The sequence below is a fragment of the Pristis pectinata genome, chromosome 9 (assembly GCF_009764475.1).
Source record: "Pristis pectinata isolate sPriPec2 chromosome 9, sPriPec2.1.pri, whole genome shotgun sequence".
NCBI lineage: Eukaryota > Metazoa > Chordata > Chondrichthyes > Rhinopristiformes > Pristidae > Pristis > Pristis pectinata.
This window is the reverse complement of record NC_067413.1, coordinates 95,704,905-95,723,344: the sequence shown is the minus strand read 5'-3', so window position 1 is coordinate 95,723,344 and position 18,440 is coordinate 95,704,905. Positions and strand designations below refer to the sequence as shown.

Genomic DNA, 18,440 nt, shown 5'->3' with positions numbered 1-18,440 from the left:
AATTATGTGATTCTGTGTACTATTCAAAGACCACATGAGCCCTCCTTGTGTTCCAACCGGCTTTTATCATTGAACCAACACCTAGAGATAACTAGATTACCTGGCCATTTATTTAATTTCTATTTTTAGGGTCCTGTTGTACAAAAATTGCCTGCTTATTTAAAATAGTGGCTAGATTAGAAAAATACTTCTTTGTTTATAACATGAGATCTCTTTAGATTCTGAAATGCACCACATGTATTTATGTCTTTTCTTTATTGAACTTGTCAGGTAGATTATTTTCCCCCTTCTAAAAATCTACCTTTTTGATCCGGCTGTCAATCACCCCCATGGTCTCTCCCTTTGCCTCAGAGACAAATCTTCCTTCTGCCTCTGTAAACTACCTGCTGACATATTTCTCAAGGTACCATACAAGAACAAGCAACTTGGGTCTAGCAGTTTGGAAGCCCCTTATCCTACACCTCAGTTCATTAAATGCCCATTTGTATGGTACTTGACACTAGGACAAAATTAGATCTCTCTCTGACTCACTCATATCTAGCGAGACTGCATTCTGACAGTAGCCCTCAGTGAATTTTACTCGTTACATTAATGGCATGAAGTTTTTTCTTACATCAAATTCAATGGCAACAAATGTAAATCACAACACTATCATGTGAAACAGGAACTGTCTGCCAGATTTAGTACAGAAGGATTTTTCGAACTGACAAGATGTGATCCAGTGATTTTTGAATGCACCTTTATGATGCAAAATAGAAACATGAAACCATTGCATTCTTTTTACTCTGACTAAAAAATGAGCTGATTACATCTGAACATATTACGGCAGCACAAACGTGATCTAATATGCTATTATCTAAAGTGGTCTATATGGCCCAATGACCATTTCAATATAAATGTTGAATATGGAGATATAATTTCACCAAGGTATGTAAATTCCTTGTCACTAAACAAAATAAATTTTACCATCAGTCATTTTCAGCTGCAGAAATACCCAGGACTTAGTGAGCATAACAGTCAAACTGCAGTAGCGCAGTGAGCTTGGTTGGAGGAGCTCCTCAATGATGTGCACTGTTTAAAGCAATCAGACAGCCTGATCCACAAACCTTTAATTAATCTGTTCAGAGTAAATAGATTTGAAACCAGTGTTCAGGGAAACAACAATGGCTTTACACCGAATAAGGTGTGTATCTGAGATGATGTAGTAACTCTGCCCTCAATCTGCTGGCTTTATGCTAATGAGACAAGCATAGGTTTACTGAAAAGGCAATAGTGTAGTATTTTTAGCTTTTATTACAATCAGCCAGCTGGTACGTTTGAAGCAGGTGTCTTTAACTGTAGTTCAGTTGTAGATATCTCATGAAGATCAGCCACCGTGCAACCCAATGAGATGGTCTTCTATATAATTAATGAGTGCAATCTCCCTGTCATTTGATAGCAGTTGTGCCCACCAGTGCCTCTTCTGCTTCTACACATGTTATTTAAATTTCTGGACACTCATCAGGTCAATAGTCATAGAGCTTTTGGCCCACTGAGTTCACACTGATCATCAGCCACTCATTTTGCACGGATACTACATTAAGATAAGATAAGATCTATTTATTAGTCACATGTACATCGAAACACACAGTGAAATGCATCTTTTGCATAGAGTGTTCTAGGGGCAGCCCGCAGGTGTCGCCATGCTTCCGGCGAATGTGGGAGGAAACCCAAGCACCTGGAGGAAACCCACGCAGTCACGGGGAGAACATACAAACTCCTTACAGACAGCGGCCGGAATTGAACCTGGGTCGCTAGCGCTGTAAGAGCAATACGCATGTTCTCATCAACTCCCCTGGTTCTACCCCTCACCTACACACTAGGGGCAGTTATCAGGGGCCAGTTAACCTACTGACCCCACACATCTTTGGGATGTGCCGGGAAGCCAGAGTCTCCAGAGGAAACCCACACAGTCACAGGGAGAGCGTGAAAACTCCACACAGACAGCACCTGAGGTCAGGATCGAACCCGGGTCTCTGGCGCTGTGAGGCAGCGGCCCTACCAGCTGTGCCACCGTGCTGCCCAGAGAAATGATTTCAGTGCTGCAATGTCAGGGGTGTGGATGACAAGTGCAAAGGTGAGGAAAGTCAACAAGTGGGCCTTGTGACTCTGTGATCCCGGGGGATGAGGTTTTATCAAAGCCAAAGTCGAGTTTATGGTCAGATGCACGTACATGTACGCAGAGGTGCAATGGAAAACTTACTTGCAGCAGCATCTATGTCAGAGAAGAGGTAACATAGTGGCTGGAATTGAGAGTTTGGGTCAGATAATAAATGCCAGAGTAAAGTGAAAAGCTCTAGTTCAAGTTCAAGTTTATTGTTGTCATAGGCATACATACACCGGGTATAAGTGTCATGAAAATTAGCTTTTAGCAGCAACAGCACAGTACATTACAGGACGAGGACAAACGTAAGTTAATGTAACCTTTATATTAACATAAATTAGACATAACTTACATATGTGCCAAATAAACTACAAAATAATCGTAATGATGCTGGTGTAAGATTGAGAGAGAGAAAACTGTACAGTCCGAGGTAGTGTTAAGGTTCATCAGGTGGGTTCAAAAACCTGATGGCAGTGGGGAAGAAGGTGTTGTTGAAGAATGAGGTGTGGGTCTTCACGCTCCTGTACTTCCTGCCTCATGGCAGCGTCGAGAAGTGGGTGTGGCTCGGATGGTGGGGTCCACACTGATGGATGTCACCTTCTTGAGACATCGCATCTTGTAGATGTGCTTGATGGTGGGGAGAAGTATGCGCCCAACGTGGGGTTCAAACCCATGACCCTGAGGTTAAGAGTCTCATGCTTTACCTACTGAGCTAGCTGGGCTGTCACAAGGAGGGCTAAAGCCATCATCAATGACATCAAACATCCTTCACCAGCCATCCAATTCACGCCATTTCCTGGCCACAGGTTAAACCATCAGCCCTTTAGATACCCAACTCTCTGCGTCTCCCACTCCCAACTACTGCCCTCAAGAAGCTGACAGCAAAGAGCCAAGGCCTGGACGCATCACTGCTTGGCTTAATTTTCGCAGCCTTTTGGCCTCATTCCTGTCCGATGGTAGGAAGATGCCAGAGGAATAATGGAGTTTTGATCCCAAAATGTTGTACGGAAGCAGATTGTTTTACATGGCTAGTACCGAGAAATCCCTCAAGTTGTATTCTCTATTCTGAGAAGACAAGACCCCACAGAAAGGACACAGTACTGAGTAAGAACAGCAGCTGTATCAATCCTGAGTGACTGAAAACGACTGATAAACCTCTGACTTATGTGTGAACGAACTTAAGTATTACCCAGAAGGAGGCGCACATAGACTTGGTGCTGGGACACGTTTGATTCAGTCATTAGGATTGCTGTGTAGAAGAAGTGACAATGTTGCACTCAAGTAGAAAGCATCAGTGAAGGGAACACCAGTGAAAGGATTGACTACACTGAGACCGTGAGTGTTGGGACAGTCAGTACTTTAACAGTCAGTGCTGTGGCCATCAGTGCTGGGACTGAGAACGCTGTGAAACTTGGGGCAGGGATTATCAGTGCTGGGACATTTGGAGCTCGGTCCTTCACTAGTGGGACAGTCAAAGTGGAGATCTTTAGGGCTGGCACTGTGGGAATTGGGTCCATCATTGCTGGGACATTCGGAACTGGGTCCGTCAGTGACGGGACAGTCAAAACTGGGTCCATTGGTGCCGGGACAGTCGAGACTGGGTCCATCAGTGTCAGGACAGTGGGAACTGGGTCTGTCAGTGATGGAACAGACAGAACTGGGTCAGTCAGTCCTGGGACAGAACTGGTTCTTTCAGTGCTGGGACAGTTGGAACTGGTTCCATCAGTGCCAGGTCAGTGAGAGCTGAGATCTTTGATGCTGGGGCAGTCAGGGATGGTACCACTGATGTTGGGACAGTTGGTGTGTCAGTGCTGAGCCCGCTGGTGGTGGGAACCGTGTGTCAGCAAATGCTGTCATCCTATGTTTGATCCTCATCATGACATGTGGACCTATTTTGTGATGTTCCTTTGGAGCCGAAACTAAAATATGTTTCAATGATTTCTCTTCCATGCTTCTTGTAGCCGGAGCAACCTGCCACACAGCCAGGGGAGTCGCTGCTTGACATGGACTTTGATCCTTTCAAACCAGACCAGACCAGTGCAGCAACACGGAGTCAGTCACCACATGCTCAGGTCTGTGTTGTAGAATTCCTGGTAAGATGAACACATGGAACTACTCGTATTAACTGGAGTGGGATTTGTGATGGGAAGCTTGGAAGTCTGGGATTTTCTGCATGCTGTGAAGTTTGACTTCATAGTGTGCATTTTATTACCCATGGGTGAATGGATGGGGCATTGGGAGGCAGTGGTGGGGGATTAGGCTACTTAACATTCGTGACACTATGTTGAATGAGGGGCCTCCCTCCCTGAGTTTTTCTGCATGTGCAGAACTCAAAAATGTCATCATTTTTACTGGCAATTTCCACCCTGCTCTCACCTTTTAAGGTGAGAGGGGAGAGATTTAATAGGAACCCGAGGGGCACCTTTTTCACCCAGAGGCTGGTCAGTATATGGAATGAGCTGCCAGAAGAAGTGGTTGTGGCAGGTACTTTAACAACATTTAAAAGGTACTTGGACAGGTGCATGCATAGGAAGGCTTTCAAGGGATATGGGCCAAACGCGGGCAAATGGGACCAACTGAGATGGGAATCTTGGTTAGCATGGACTGGTTGGGCCGAAGGGCCTACTTCCATGCTCTATGACTCATGTCTGACTCATGTCTGTCTGAAGTAATCCTCCAGCAAGGCAAGAAGTCTGGTCCTGTGTTAGTTGGTCTGTTTGGGAACGTGTCTATTCTTGGGTCAAAATGCATCAGTAGATGTCAGGTGGAGACGAGATCCAATGGCAGGGGAGCAGAAGTTATTTTTAGGGCATCAAGGTCTGCTGGGAAGCTCTCCTGTTCCATTTAGCCCATGAGCAGCATCAGAAAAGCCCTGGACTGCCCATAGCTGTCCTCACCTTCCCAGTGCTGCTACGTTTCCTGGGCTTTTGGAAACCCAGGCAACCAAGGGTTAAGAGAAATAAAGGACTGCAGATGCTGAAATCTAGATGAAAAACACGGTGATGCTGGAGGAACTCAGCAGGCCAGGCAGCATCCATGGAGAAAAGCAGGCGGTCAACGTTTCGGGTCAGGATCCTTCTTCAGGACTGAAGATAAGAAAAGGGGAAGCCCAATATATAGGAGGGAAAAGCAGAGCAGTGATAGGTGGACAAAAGAGGGGAGGCGGGATGGGCACAAGGTGGTGATAGGTAGATGCAGGTAAGAGTTAGTGATGGGCAGGTGCGGGGTAGGTGGGGAGAGCAGATCCACCGGGGGATGGGTCAAAGGTAAAAAGAGAGAGGGAAAATAAGAGGCTAGGAAAGGGAAGAAGAGAAGAAGCGTGGTGGAGGGGGGAGGTGTGGGGAGGGGATTACCTAAAGTGGGAGAATTCAATGTTCATGCTGTTAGGCTGCAAGGTTCAAAGCTCTCTCACCCTCCCCCACACCTGCCCATCACTATCTCTTACCTGCATCTACCTATCACCACCCTGTGCCCACCCCGCCTCCCCTCTTTTGTCCACCTATCACTGCTCTGCTTTTCCCTCCTATATATCGGGCTTCCCCTTTCCCTATCTTCAGTCCTGAAGAAGGGTCCTGACCCGAAACGTTGACCGCCTGCTTTTCTCCATGGATGCTACCTGGCCTGCTGAGTTCCTCCAGCATCATCGTGTTTTAACCGAGGGTTAAAGCTGGAAACACGGAGACACAAGGCACTGTAGGTGCTGGAATCTGGAGCAAAAAACAAATTGCTGGAGGAAGTCAGCAAGTCACGCCAAACCTGTGGAGTCAAAGGGATGGTTGACATTTTGGGTCATCCAGTTGTGATGCATGGTTTCTAAATGAAATAATCAGGTCTGGAACATCTGATTAAACCTGAAGCTTCCAGCCTGATTATCCCAGTTAAACTATCAAACTGCCTCCGATAATCAGAGACAATTAAAAACTGTTGAAATAGATTGAAATAGTTCAAAAACTGAAAGAAAAAATCATAACTGTATTCAAGATGCATTTAACTGATGTAAATTAGTTAAAACATTGATATTAATTAAAATAAAATAAGTATTAACTTACCTTTCCCATCCAGGTTGGCAGCCAACACCAAATAAATGGAACCACCCTGGATATGTCAAACATGTTCTGTACAATAAATCTGGTCATTGTATACTGGCCTCAGGAGCAGTGACTGGGAAAGTCATTGTGTTGTTACAAAGGTCAATTTATCCACAGAGGATTTTGGTGGCTCTTTAGGCTGACTATTAATGCTCTTCAGTCTACTAGGATGTGGCAACCTACACTGCCCTCCTTGAAGTAAAGTTGAGGGGCCAGAACATTGTAGACCCTCAGCTCAGGTCGCTGGTGCTCTGTCCCTGGATTCAGTGTTGCATCCACTGGCAAAGCAGGATGTCCATCGTAAAAAGCATTAGCCTTAAAATCCTTCATACCCAGGATCAGGATCTGAATCCTTGGTTAAATAACATTTATTTCTAGAGTCACCCATGGACGGTAGGAGAAATTTTCCTCCGTGAGTTCAGGTATGTTCCATCACTGTATAGTTCTGGTGGTGGAACAAGTTTCAAGAATTTGCCTGCAGGTGATAGGCTCTTAGTTGTGAAGGCATACAGCGAGTATTCTCATTATGAGCTGCCAGCGAGCAACACTCCTCAATGGGGTTTATGAATCAAATCATCTGAATATGTATGAAATAGCTAGCTCCCAGCAACTTCATTTTATTTTTTTCTTGGCAATAACAAGTAGGCAGACTGAATATATGGATTTGCTAGAATTGCAAGCTGTCCATGGTTCAGGGTGCAATTGACTGCAAAAACATCACTGTGTGGGCACCACATGTCAATCCTGTCCTGTATAGGAACTGGTGGAGGTCTACTCTCTCAAAGTGTAGATGCTGTGCCACAGTACGTCAACTCTTTGTATCCTACCAGCAGTTATGACGCTTTCATTCCATTGCCATTTACTGAACCATTAACCACCATGAACAAACCAAAGGGGCAGGTGCATCATGCCCTAGCATTGCCTTTGACTCTGGTTATTCTGTTGATTCAGTGTAATATGGGAAATCAAATAGAGCTGGTCATCCATGGGCGGAAGCAACACCTCTGCTGCTTGGACGGTCCTGGAGGGATGCTGTTGTACTCAGCCAAACAGGTCTCAGGATGTCCAGATGTTTGTTGAAATCCTTGAGAGAACAGTGATCTCAGATGGGAAGTTGAGGAGCAGGAGCTGTGGGAGGGAGAGGAGAAGGCAGAAGAAGAAGGGTTTAAAGGGAAGCCATTGCCGCGAGTGCTGTTGTTGTGTGGGCTGGGCAGGTAGATCCAAGTGGACCTCGATTCCAGTAACCACAACCCCACTCCCTGTGCTCCACATTCTGGCTTCTCTCTATCACTGACCTTCACGTTGTTCCCTTGCAAAAATAGAAGCCAATATTAAATGCGCATTCCAAGTGAAATCTATAAATCATGGCATATTGTAGACACAATCAAACAAATCACCCTTGTGCATTTCTTTAGCACCTGTGTCCTCCACACTTTTGTCTGTCTTGCTGCTCCGATGATGTTCCACCCAATGACTGCACAGCACAGCAGTGTGCTGGTGAACAACAGGGGAGGATATGAATGCTATTGCCCTGAGAGAGGGTAGCTGATCCGTGCACCATGGAACTACTGCGACTTCCCTAGGACAGTGCCTCTCACATCCCACTGATCTACTGAAGGACAGTTTGTTGGGCTCCCATAAAGCTCTGTGACCTCCTTTCAACACGTGTATCCAAGCCACCATGACAGCAGTCTTAGTGCTGGCTTCAGAACTAGGGGCAGGCACGGTAGTGTAGCGGTTAGTGTAACGCTATTACAGCGCCAGAGACCCGGGTTCGATTTCGGCCGCTGTCTGTAAGGAATTTGCACGTTCTCCCCATGTCTGCATGGGTTTCCTCCGGGTGCTCCAGTTTCCTCCCACATTCCAAAGACGTATGGGTGAGGAAGTTGTGGGCATGCTATGTTGGCACCGGAAGCGTGGCGACACTTGCGGGCTGCCCCCAGAACACTCTACGCAAAAGATATATTTCACTGTGTGTTTCGATGTACATGTGACTAATAAAGAAATCTTATCTTAGAAAGTTGACTTTGGCTGGCTGCTGCCAGTACTGTGAGAGAGGTTGAGACACTACACCCTGGTTGGTTATACAAGTCTGCTGATAGAATTGGCCACCAGGCTCAGCCTGCAAAGGATTGGCTCCAAGCTTTATGCTGACTCCAACGTGCTCCCTAACACAGGAGGAGGCTTCACAACAAGCCTTTCGATGCACCAAATCTTTTGAAGCTTCAGCCTTTTCCTGCTCAATGCTCCATCTCAATCCTCATTTGGCTTATCATTATCTGATCCTGATTCCTTTGCAGCAGAATCTGCATTGACAAACTGGCACCTGCACTGTTCTTGCTCACTGCCCTGCCTGCTGAACTTTTTGCTCAGCGTCTCATCGTGGGCACAACCTGTGTTTGTGCTAGCTCCGAAATTATGCACAGAGTCAGTATCTGAGCTGCTGGCTGTGATTGTGAAGGCAAGATGTCCCTTCTTTATGTTTACTCAGGCCTCAGACCGGATGAGTTGAAGTTTTTGGGGACCTGAAATGAGAAAAGAATAAGAATTAGGGTCCAGTGAAGTAATGGGTGCCAGTCTACACCCTTGGCAAGTGCTTCCCAGCTTCCTTTAATGATGGGCCCAGTGGCTCAGCTTGTTGCCTAGTGCTTAGGACCTCTCACCTGGTATGAATCTCACAGAGTAGTAATTAAGTGTTCATCTGAGTCAATGTTGGAACTGTGTCTGTCTGTCTGTCTCTCTCTCTCTTCCCTTTCACTTCTGATTCCTTCACAGCAGCCAAAGTGCGTGTTGATGCTAAGTGGCTGCCATGGAAATGCATCCTTAATGAATGACACCCTTCGGTTCATACTTGCGCACCAGAGCGCCGGGAGCCGTGCGGGACTGAATGAAGTCCTGCCAGAAATTGCACGTTCCACTTCGGTGTTTACTGATGAGTGTGCAAACAATTCTAACTCTCCTTCTCGCTGGATTTTGGTCATTTCTTCTATCTTTTGTGCAGGGCCCAAATTGGTATCAGCATTAAACGCAGAAATGTTTCAATGTACCAAAAGCGGCATTATTTTTGATTTTTAATTTCGAGATACTGTAGCAGCTAGCTACCCACTACGAAATGGAGACAGAGGGTCGCTGGTTCGAAATCAGAAGTCGAATGAACGACAGGGTCGTGGTGCGCCTTTAATATCCCAAAACTTCTCACGTTACAGTTCCCGCGCTGACGTCACGCGCGGGTCACCTGACCTTCCCGCGCGCGGGCTTTCCTAGCCCGACGATGGGGAAGAAGGAGGGCCCCGCGCCATCTTGGATCGGGGCCTCCGACGACGCTCGCCATGTCGGGAGCCGGTTCGATGCCGATGCGGTGAGTCGCTACAGTACGAGGCTTTTCATTGTGCTGCGGACTACCCTCCCTAAGTCCCTAGTCCTTCAACTTTAAGACCCTTCCAAAAGGCCAGGTCAGGCCATGTTATTGGACACTGCTCCTGAGAAACAGCTCAGCATTCATTACCTGCCCCTAGGAAAGATCCTCTGACATTATGCTGCATTAAAGGGCTAAGTATATGGAAGTTGCATTACCAGTGGGTCTGATGTCATGCTAACAGTGGAGAAAAATGATATGCGTGATTTCTACAGAAGCATAACTACAGTTTTAATAATGATGTGTTTTTTTAAATCCACTTTCAGACTCTTCCTTGGGATTTGTGGGAGGTAGGAACACTATTTTCCATCTGAAATCAAACTTGTCTGTAGGTTTATTCACTTTCGAGGAAACCTTCATTTGGAGCTTTCTTGTCAGAGTAGTTTCTTAGATGGCATCAGGATTTATTCATTTTAAATTAATGCACAAGAACTTGTAACTGAGACACAAGAAATTCTGCAGATGCTGGAATCTGGAGCAATGCACAAAAAGTGCTGGAGGAACTCAACAGGTCAGGCAGCGTCCGTGGAGGGAAATAAACAGGCGACGTTTCGGGCCGAGACCCTTCATCAGGACTGGAAAGGAAGAGGGCAGAAGCCAGAATAAGAAGGTGGGGGGAGGGGGAGGAGTACACACAGGGGATAGGCGAGTCCAGGTGAGAGAGGGAAGGTAGTGGGTAGGGGAAGGGGGGGGGGGGGGGAAGATGTATGTAACTGTTTGTAGTTTGCCATGTGGAAATGGTGGCCAAGTTGAGGAATCTGTTCAAATGCAGCACAGAGCTACAAGCTGCTTAGAATCCTGTATAAAGATCCATTGATGCAGTCTAATTAGCACTAGGAAGATAGTGAACTAGTAGATTATTCAAAAGGCAGTATTGACTGTAAGAAATAATTAAAAATCATCGTAATATCTTGGCGATTCTTCACAACTTTGACAGAATGGTCACCAATTGTCTTTGGATGGTATATTAAATGCACATCATCCAACAAAACACTCGTGGATAAGATGAGAATTTTGTTTCGAAAGTCTGTAGCGGACGCAAGAGGAGTCAGGTTCTGTGAATATTTATGAGGCGTGATTATATAGTAAAACAAGTGTAGGATTTCACAGTATATAAGGCACACTGCTTTTTTAATACTTGCTTTTGTTTATCTCAAGGCAAGCACAGAACTGGTTCAGCCTGTGAGTATATTTCTGCATTTTCTTAATATTCACACTGTCCTGAAGATAAACTCTCTTTAATCACTGAGAAAATGAAGCACATTAATCCATTCATCATACACTGCAACTAGTTTTTCTCAATGTTAACTTTATGCTTTCATCTCTACAAGATTTACTTAGCCTTTCTTAATGTAAATATGCACTTGTAATGTCCCACTCAGTTTCCTTTCAGTGATGGCTGGGGATGGAGAGGTGGGGGTTGGTGGAACAGGGGCAATTTGCAGTCAAATGTCCCAGGGTGAATTGGAACCCATGGGGACCGTGATCCCGCAGAGCTGGTTCTACTCCCAGAGCTCATTAAAACCAGCTGACCCTAGAATCCTGCCAAATAAATAGTGTTTTATAATTCTGATATCCATATGCTGTGCTTTACTTTCTGTCATTTACTTTAATTTATTTTCTCCACTGAAAAAACATGTTTTTGTTTTGATTTTTTAAAACCATGTCTGCTTTTGCTATCTTTTTATATCTGTCTTCACTCATTTTCTGTCAAAAGCCCGACTCTTCAAACGGTCTCTTCTCTGTCTATAAGCCAGCCGGGGAGGAGAGCAAAGCTACTGGTGCACCAAGCAACTTTATTGCAGCAGTCTCTGGAGTAGCAGCCAGCCAGCACTGCATGCCACAGTGCAGCTTAACGGACACTGGCCTGCTTGCTAGCAGCGAGGAAAGCGCTCTAGATGGCTCTCACCTTGAAGCTCAGCCATGTGCTCAGGAGCAAGAGACCGCAGGAAGCTGTGCTGACCGCTCAGATGAGAGCACTGCGAAGGCTGAGGAAGAGGAACAGGGTTCAGTCATTGCAGAGAGTTGGCAGGAGAATCCATTAGACCAACAGGTAGACATTGAAGTAATGGGGAGCAGGAGTTGGCCGTCAAATCCGTGTGTGGAGCAAGAGCATGGCTCTGAACTCTGTGTTGATCAGAAGTCATCCTTGACTTGTTTAATGCCCCACGGTGTAGAACTGGTTCAAGGAGGAAGTGTGAGTCTATTAGGACAGATAGATAATGAATACAATGATTCCCTAGTTCAGCCAGAACATGAGGCAGTGGAGAACGCAGGTAAGGCTTCTGAGGCCAAAACCCATACCAGCGAGGGTCCTGAGGGAAATGATGAAGAGCTGAACTTCGGTGAGAGGCTTCAGAGCAGCGACAGCACCGAAAGCTACCAAAATGACCAAATTGCTGATCGCTGTACGAAAACTAGTGTTCCACCTCACCAAAAAAGTGACGACATTCCAGATAGTCGGGAGGGTGAGGACATTCCTTTGACATGTGTGGGTGACTCTACTCCCAGCAGCCAGGAAATGGAGAGAGTTGTTTTCGGGAGTGAAGGGGATCAAATTCTTGCCTTTCAAGGTGATATATTTGGAGTTAGCCATGAGGAAACAGGCAGCACAGTACAGTCTCAGGATATGGGGAGCCAGTCTGAACCAATGAACACAACAAACACTGCAACAGATAATACAAGTGACACAGAAATAGGAACTAATCAAACAGATGAAACCCAGACTCAAGTCCCCATTGCAAATCAAGCAGACACATTCCACAGGACGGCTGACAATACGATTTCCCCTGAAACTCTTGAGTTAGACCCCTGGAGCAGAGAAAAGCAGGAGATATGGCCAGAGAACTGGGAGCCCACTGTTGGTAGCACTGAGTGGGGTTTCTCAAACCTGCCAGAAGACCAAACTAATGGATTTGCCTCATGGCCAATATTTCAAGCAAAACAAGGGGAGATTAGTAACCCAAACAGAGATGGAAAAGTGCCTTTGTGGAAAGGGTGTGACAAGGATGATGGTTTTTATCCTACACCAGGTTCTATCGGTAATACAGGGGCTGGAAATGTGCTGGGTGGTTCTAGTCAGAATGAGGAAGCAAAGAACTTATGTGGGGACACTGAAAACACTAGTGATGGAGTTCAAGCTAAAGATACACGTATCCCCCAAATGTCCTACCCAGTCGAGACCTTAAGCAACGCTAGCAACGAAAGTTCATCCAGCCCAAAAGATAATGAAACAAACTTCTCGGATCTATCGGAAGATGAGAGTGCAAACCGGAGATACGGACTGTTATACCAGGAACTAGATGCTGAAAGAGAAGAGGTACCTTGTCAAGTGTTTAGTGTAGAAAAAAATACTAGGAATGACTAAATTTGACTGTAAATACCAGCTATAGCTTCATTATTATCCTTGTTTCAGCCTTGCCTTCAACTGTCTGTTGTTCTGTGTCATTCCTCGCACAGGGCATGTCATAATTAATGGCAAGTGTAATACCTGTACGTATATATTGATTTACTGAGTGATGTAGAGAGTGTCCATTACTTGACTTTTCACTTCTTTTTCTGTTTTTCCAGATGCCCAGTGCTGCATTCAATGGATTCACACAGGTAAGATATTTATGGTGAATTATTCAGTCACCTTTTGGAGATGGTCACATGATGAACAGTTTGGTTCTGCTGGTACATTTCAATAAATTAGAGCTCCTGACAAGCAGTTTTGTCTAACCCAGTAGCAGATCAGGCAATTGGGTAAAGGAGAGGAGAGAACCACATTTCATGTGAATCCCTGAACTTGTCTCATGGCATGCTGCTTGTATACTTCACTAACGTTCTTTAATGTTTCCACAGTCCTCCAGGGAGAATGGGTATCTGCTGAGTATGTATTGAGGACGAAAGGGGGAAATGAGATGAAGAGGTTTGGCAATGGACAATGCATTCCATGAGTCAATCTTGGTTCAAGCATGTGTACCTCTGAGCCAGAAGGTTGTGGGTTCAAACTCCATTCCAAAGCCTTGAATAACATTCCTGTACAGTTCTTAGGAAGTGCTTCTCTGTCCGGAATACTGTATCATGGATGTGTCATTAAACAGAGCCTTCAGCTGCTCCTTAGGATATCCCGAAGGATACCATGGAGCATCTTCACCAGAGGGACGGTAGTGGCTCACCACCACTTTTTCAAGAATGATTAGTGATGACAATCAAATGCAGACCTAGCCCAAATCCACATGAAGAGAAAAGAAAATTCACCTTCCACTATTTTGAAAATTCTGTCCCAATCTACTGAATTGAAACAGTAGGATTTAACTGAAAAGAATCTTTTTATTTAAGATTCCAAAAGAAGTGTGTGAATATCAAATCGAATGATTAAATGAATCATAAAATACCTGCAAATCGAAGAGACAAGACCATAGCCAACATTTGAATGAAATAGTTTTGCTATAAATAGTTTAACGTATCCAGGTTAAATAATAAACTAGAAACCATTATTTCCAATTGGTTATTTATCAATAACTTTTGAAAATTTGGCTTTTTAACAGTTTTGATCCTCAGTTAGAGAAAGGAACTGCTTCACAACCAATGAACTGATTTTAAAGTATAGACATTATAATGTAAACAAATACCTTTGCCAAATTCCATGTGGTAAGGTCCGTCAAACAGCAATGAGATGGATGACCAGTAAGTCTGTTTAATGCTGTTGGTTGAAGCATGATCATTGGACACGTTACCTTTTACGTTCACCTTGAGCAAGGAGATAGGGGCTGTAAGGTCAACAGCTCATTCAATAGACATCAACTGCAACAGGAAGATCCTACTGCAATGCAGTATTGAAGTATACGCTTGGATTATGTGTTTAGAACTTGGGGGTTGCTTTGAATCCACAGGCTTGTGACTCAGGGGTAACCATGTGATCAGTCTGAAAGTTAAAAATGTTTTATCTTTTTGGAAGCCTGTGTCCCTGACTAAGAGTTCCTGTGGATAGCACGATGTTGGAGCTTGTGCAGATGAATATTAATAGTGCCTTTGACAGATGAAAGTATCTTCCAGCTGTGCTTCTTACCCTGCATTACACAAACTGATTAATCCTGAAGAGCTATTGCATAGATTAGTTTAATAGGATCACGCCTGTCATATCTCAGGCCTGCTGAGAAGTTCTTCCTCCCCTGTAATATTTCCTGACTTACACTTCTCCTTTTGATATCTTCACCTACTAAAGCTGGATGCCGGTCTCACAGGAGGAACCACAGAGTTGCCCAATCAAAGCGTGTTCGATACAGTGGTGAGTCAAGTTTCATCTGTTACATTTTGATTTCATAACCCCACTGTCAGTAGTCTTATCTGCAAGGAGATTGTTTTGCATGGTGTGTGTTGTGCCTTAAAGATCACAGTCATGGCAATAAAAGCAGAAAACACTGGGTAAATTCAGCTGGTCAAGCAGCATTTATGGAAAGAGAAAGTTAATGTTTCAGATTAAAGAATCTTCATTAGTACTGAGAAAGAGAGAAAATAAGTTGGTTTTAATTTGCAAAGACGATTGGGTAAGAATGATAGGATAAAAAGAAATGTATCTGGTAAGGTGAAGTCAGGGTTGCCTTGATAAGCTGTAAACAAGGCCATCCAGTCGAAGGGCTAATGGGGGCAGTTGGAATAAGGGAGACACACGAGGGACTGCAGATGCTGGAATCTGGTGGAGGAACTCAACAGGTCAGGCAGCATCTGTGGGAGGAAAGGAACTGTCGACGTTTCGGGCCAGGCACAGTAGTGTAGTGGTTAGTGTAACCAATGTCTGTAAGGAGATTATACGTTCTCCCCGTGTCTGCGTGGGTTTCCTCCGGGTGCTCCGGTTTCCTCCCACATTCCAAAGACGTACGGGTTAGGAAGTTGTGGACGTGCTATGTTGGTGCTGGAAGCGTGGCGACACTTGCGGGCTGCCCCCAGAGCACTCTATGGAAAAGATGCATTTCACTGTGTGTTTCAAATGTACATGTGACTAATAAAGAAATCTTAACTTATCAAAGCCCTGCATCAGGGCAGCAGAGCAAGGGAAAGCATCTGAAGAAAGCAACATAAAAGCTATGAAATGAGGGCAGTTAGAGATGGAGAGCACAAACAAGGGAATGTAAAAGTTGCAAAACACGGAGCTGTAGCATGTCAGGATGTGCTAATGAGAGAATAAAAGTGAAGTCAATATAACAGATGAACTGGCCAGTTTTCATGCAGACAGAAGAAGCTGAGGTTGTTGAATTCAGCATCTGGAAGGCTGTAATGTGTACAGGCAGAAGCTGAGGTGCTGTTCCTCAAGCTTTATAACAGTGCAGGAGCCCACAGACAAATAGATCAGAGTGGAAGTGGGATAGAGAATTAAAGTGGCAGGCAATGGGAAGCTCAGGGCTGCCCTGGTGGACTGAACCCAGACTTCCCCAATATGCATTTGGAGACCACATTCTGAACACCGTAGGCAATGCCCTGGACTGGAAAAAGTTTAAATGAATTGGTGCTTCAGTGAGAAGAACTATTTGGGTCTCTGGATGGTAGAGAGAGAGGGGTACAAGGACGGGCATTTCATGCCCTGCAGCAGCATGGGAAAGCTCCGTAAGAAGGGGAGTGGTGTGATGGAAGAGGGGACTATTTGATCATTTTTATTTTGATCATGACAGTGCTCATTTTTGCTCAGCAGGACACGAGTCCTGGTGAAACCTTCACTCCAGTCAGGGCTTTGCTATGGTGGCGTAATGGTTGTGTTGTTGGTTTCCACTGGGCCTGAACCAATAATCCAGAGAGTGTGAGAACTTGATTTCAGTTTGTGGTACATCTGGAAATAAAAGGCTGGCATCAGTAAAATTGACAATGATGGCCTGTTAAATCGTAGTGAAAATTAATTAATGTGCCCATTAGATTAGGAAACCTCCCTCTCTTAGTCATCGTGGATGTGACCTCTGGTCCACATTAATGTGGGCTGCCTCTGAAATACCACGATCAGTGCTATCAGACCACTTGCAAAAGACCACCCATTACTGCCTTCTCAATTCAAATAAGGTTAGGTGATGTATACCCTACTTGGAACCATCTCTTCATTTCGAGAACATTCTTAAAATCATCACAAATAAAATAATTTCAGTAAGTTTAGGGATTGAAGGTTTACATATTAATTTTTGAACATAAAGTTTGAAGAGTGAGTTGTTCTGAATGAGTATGAGGCTGTAATGAAGTCCACAATGCCAGTAATTGCCTGCATTTTCTAATCCATAGCCAGTATCTCTAGTACGAGCATGACCACTGTTGGTTAAGCTGACTACAGCAGAATTAATCTGAAGCTTTTTTATTTACTTATTCATCTTTTTGGGGAGGTGGGTGGCACTGACATTTATTGCTCATCCATAATTGCCTGTGAGAAGGTGGTGGTGAGCTGCCTTTTTGAACCACTGCAGTCCTTTCACTGAAGGTACTCCCACAGTACTGTCGGATAAAGAGTCTGTGATTTAGATCCAGCGACGATGAAGGACTGGCAACGCCACCACTTGCAGATTCCCCTTGAAGTTGGACAGACAACAGCAGAACCAAAGAACGTACGATTAACGCTTTATTAGTTTAACGCTAGTGAGAATGAGGGATGCACAGAAAGACTAAACAGTGTAACTCGAGCTCTGTACTGATCCCCACTCAGAGATTTACCAGCTAGTGTCCCTACTTTTATACTTAATCTGTGGGAAGCCTCTGTGGGAAGTTGCACATGCAAAACAAGATATGTCTTAAGAACTTCTTTGTTTCTCACCAGCACCTGTACATTTTACAGTCATAACTATGGTCACCGCATGGTTGAAGCAATATCATGCCATGGTTGAAGGAATAATAGCTGCACACCATTAACCCTTACATTTCTAGTTACCTTTTACAGTGCTGTGGCAGCACAATGAAGAAGACATTTGGTAAACCTGCCAAATGGGCAGAGGCATTGACTATAAGAGTTGGGGTGTCATGTCGCAGGTGTGCAAAACATTGGGTAGACCGCACTTGAAGTACTGTGTCGTCGTCGTGGCTATCCCTCGGGTCGAGGATGATGGTCTTCATTCTGTTGATCTATTTATGGGCTAGCCCACAGATCGAAGATGCCTGTGTGTGTATTTGTTTAACATGTACTTGATGTTGCACTACAAAAAGCACACGATACTTCACAAATCAACCAACTGATTCCAATGGCATGGAAGCCACAACGATTGGAGCTGATGGATTTGTTGCAGCCTTCATCCGCCTTCACAGCTGTTGAGTTCGAAGTAACTTGGTTGGGTCTTGGTTGGATTGTTCTTTGTCAGAGACCTCACCATCGACCTTACCGCCGTGGGTGACCCTACCAGGAGCATAGCTCCAGACGGCATCGCTCTCGGGATCTCAGGACCACACAAGCTTCTCCACCACGACAAGGTGACAATCCACAGAGAAGAAGTATTGTGTACACTTCTGGTCACCGCACTACAGGAAGGATGTGGTAGCAATAGAGAGAGTGCAGAAGAGATTCACCAGGATGCCACTCACCAGGATGAGTGGAGGGCTTTACTTATGAGGAGAGATTGAATAGGCTGGGTTTATTCTCTCTGGAAGGCTGACGGGTGACCCCATATAGGTTTATAAAATCAGGAGGGGCATAGATAAGATAGCTAGTCAGAATCTTTTCCTTGGGCAGGGGAGTCTAGAACTAGAGGGCACAGGTTTAAGGTGAGAGGGGAGAAATTTAAAGGAGACTTGAGGGGTAAATTTTCACAAAGAGGGTGGTGGTTGCCTGGAACAAGCTGCCAGAGGAGGTGGT

General features: G+C 44.9%; 1 protein-coding gene and 1 non-coding gene across 3 annotated transcripts in view; one reads left to right on the top strand and one right to left on the bottom strand.

Moving 5' to 3' along the window:
• The window catches only part of amph (amphiphysin), a 170,774-nt gene that overhangs the window by 126,924 nt on the left and 25,410 nt on the right, over positions 1-18,440 (top strand). For both annotated transcript variants that reach the window (XM_052023139.1, XM_052023138.1), the window contains 5 exons: positions 4,105-4,215; positions 9,913-9,936; positions 10,805-10,828; positions 13,217-13,249; positions 14,856-14,918. In XM_052023139.1, the coding sequence (XP_051879099.1) occupies positions 4,105-4,215; positions 9,913-9,936; positions 10,805-10,828; positions 13,217-13,249; positions 14,856-14,918 (255 nt within the window). The remainder of the gene's footprint in view (positions 1-4,104; positions 4,216-9,912; positions 9,937-10,804; positions 10,829-13,216; positions 13,250-14,855; positions 14,919-18,440) is intronic.
• trnak-cuu (transfer RNA lysine (anticodon CUU)) lies at positions 2,793-2,865 on the bottom strand. Its single transcript has one exon. It is a non-coding gene; the product is annotated as a tRNA-Lys (tRNA).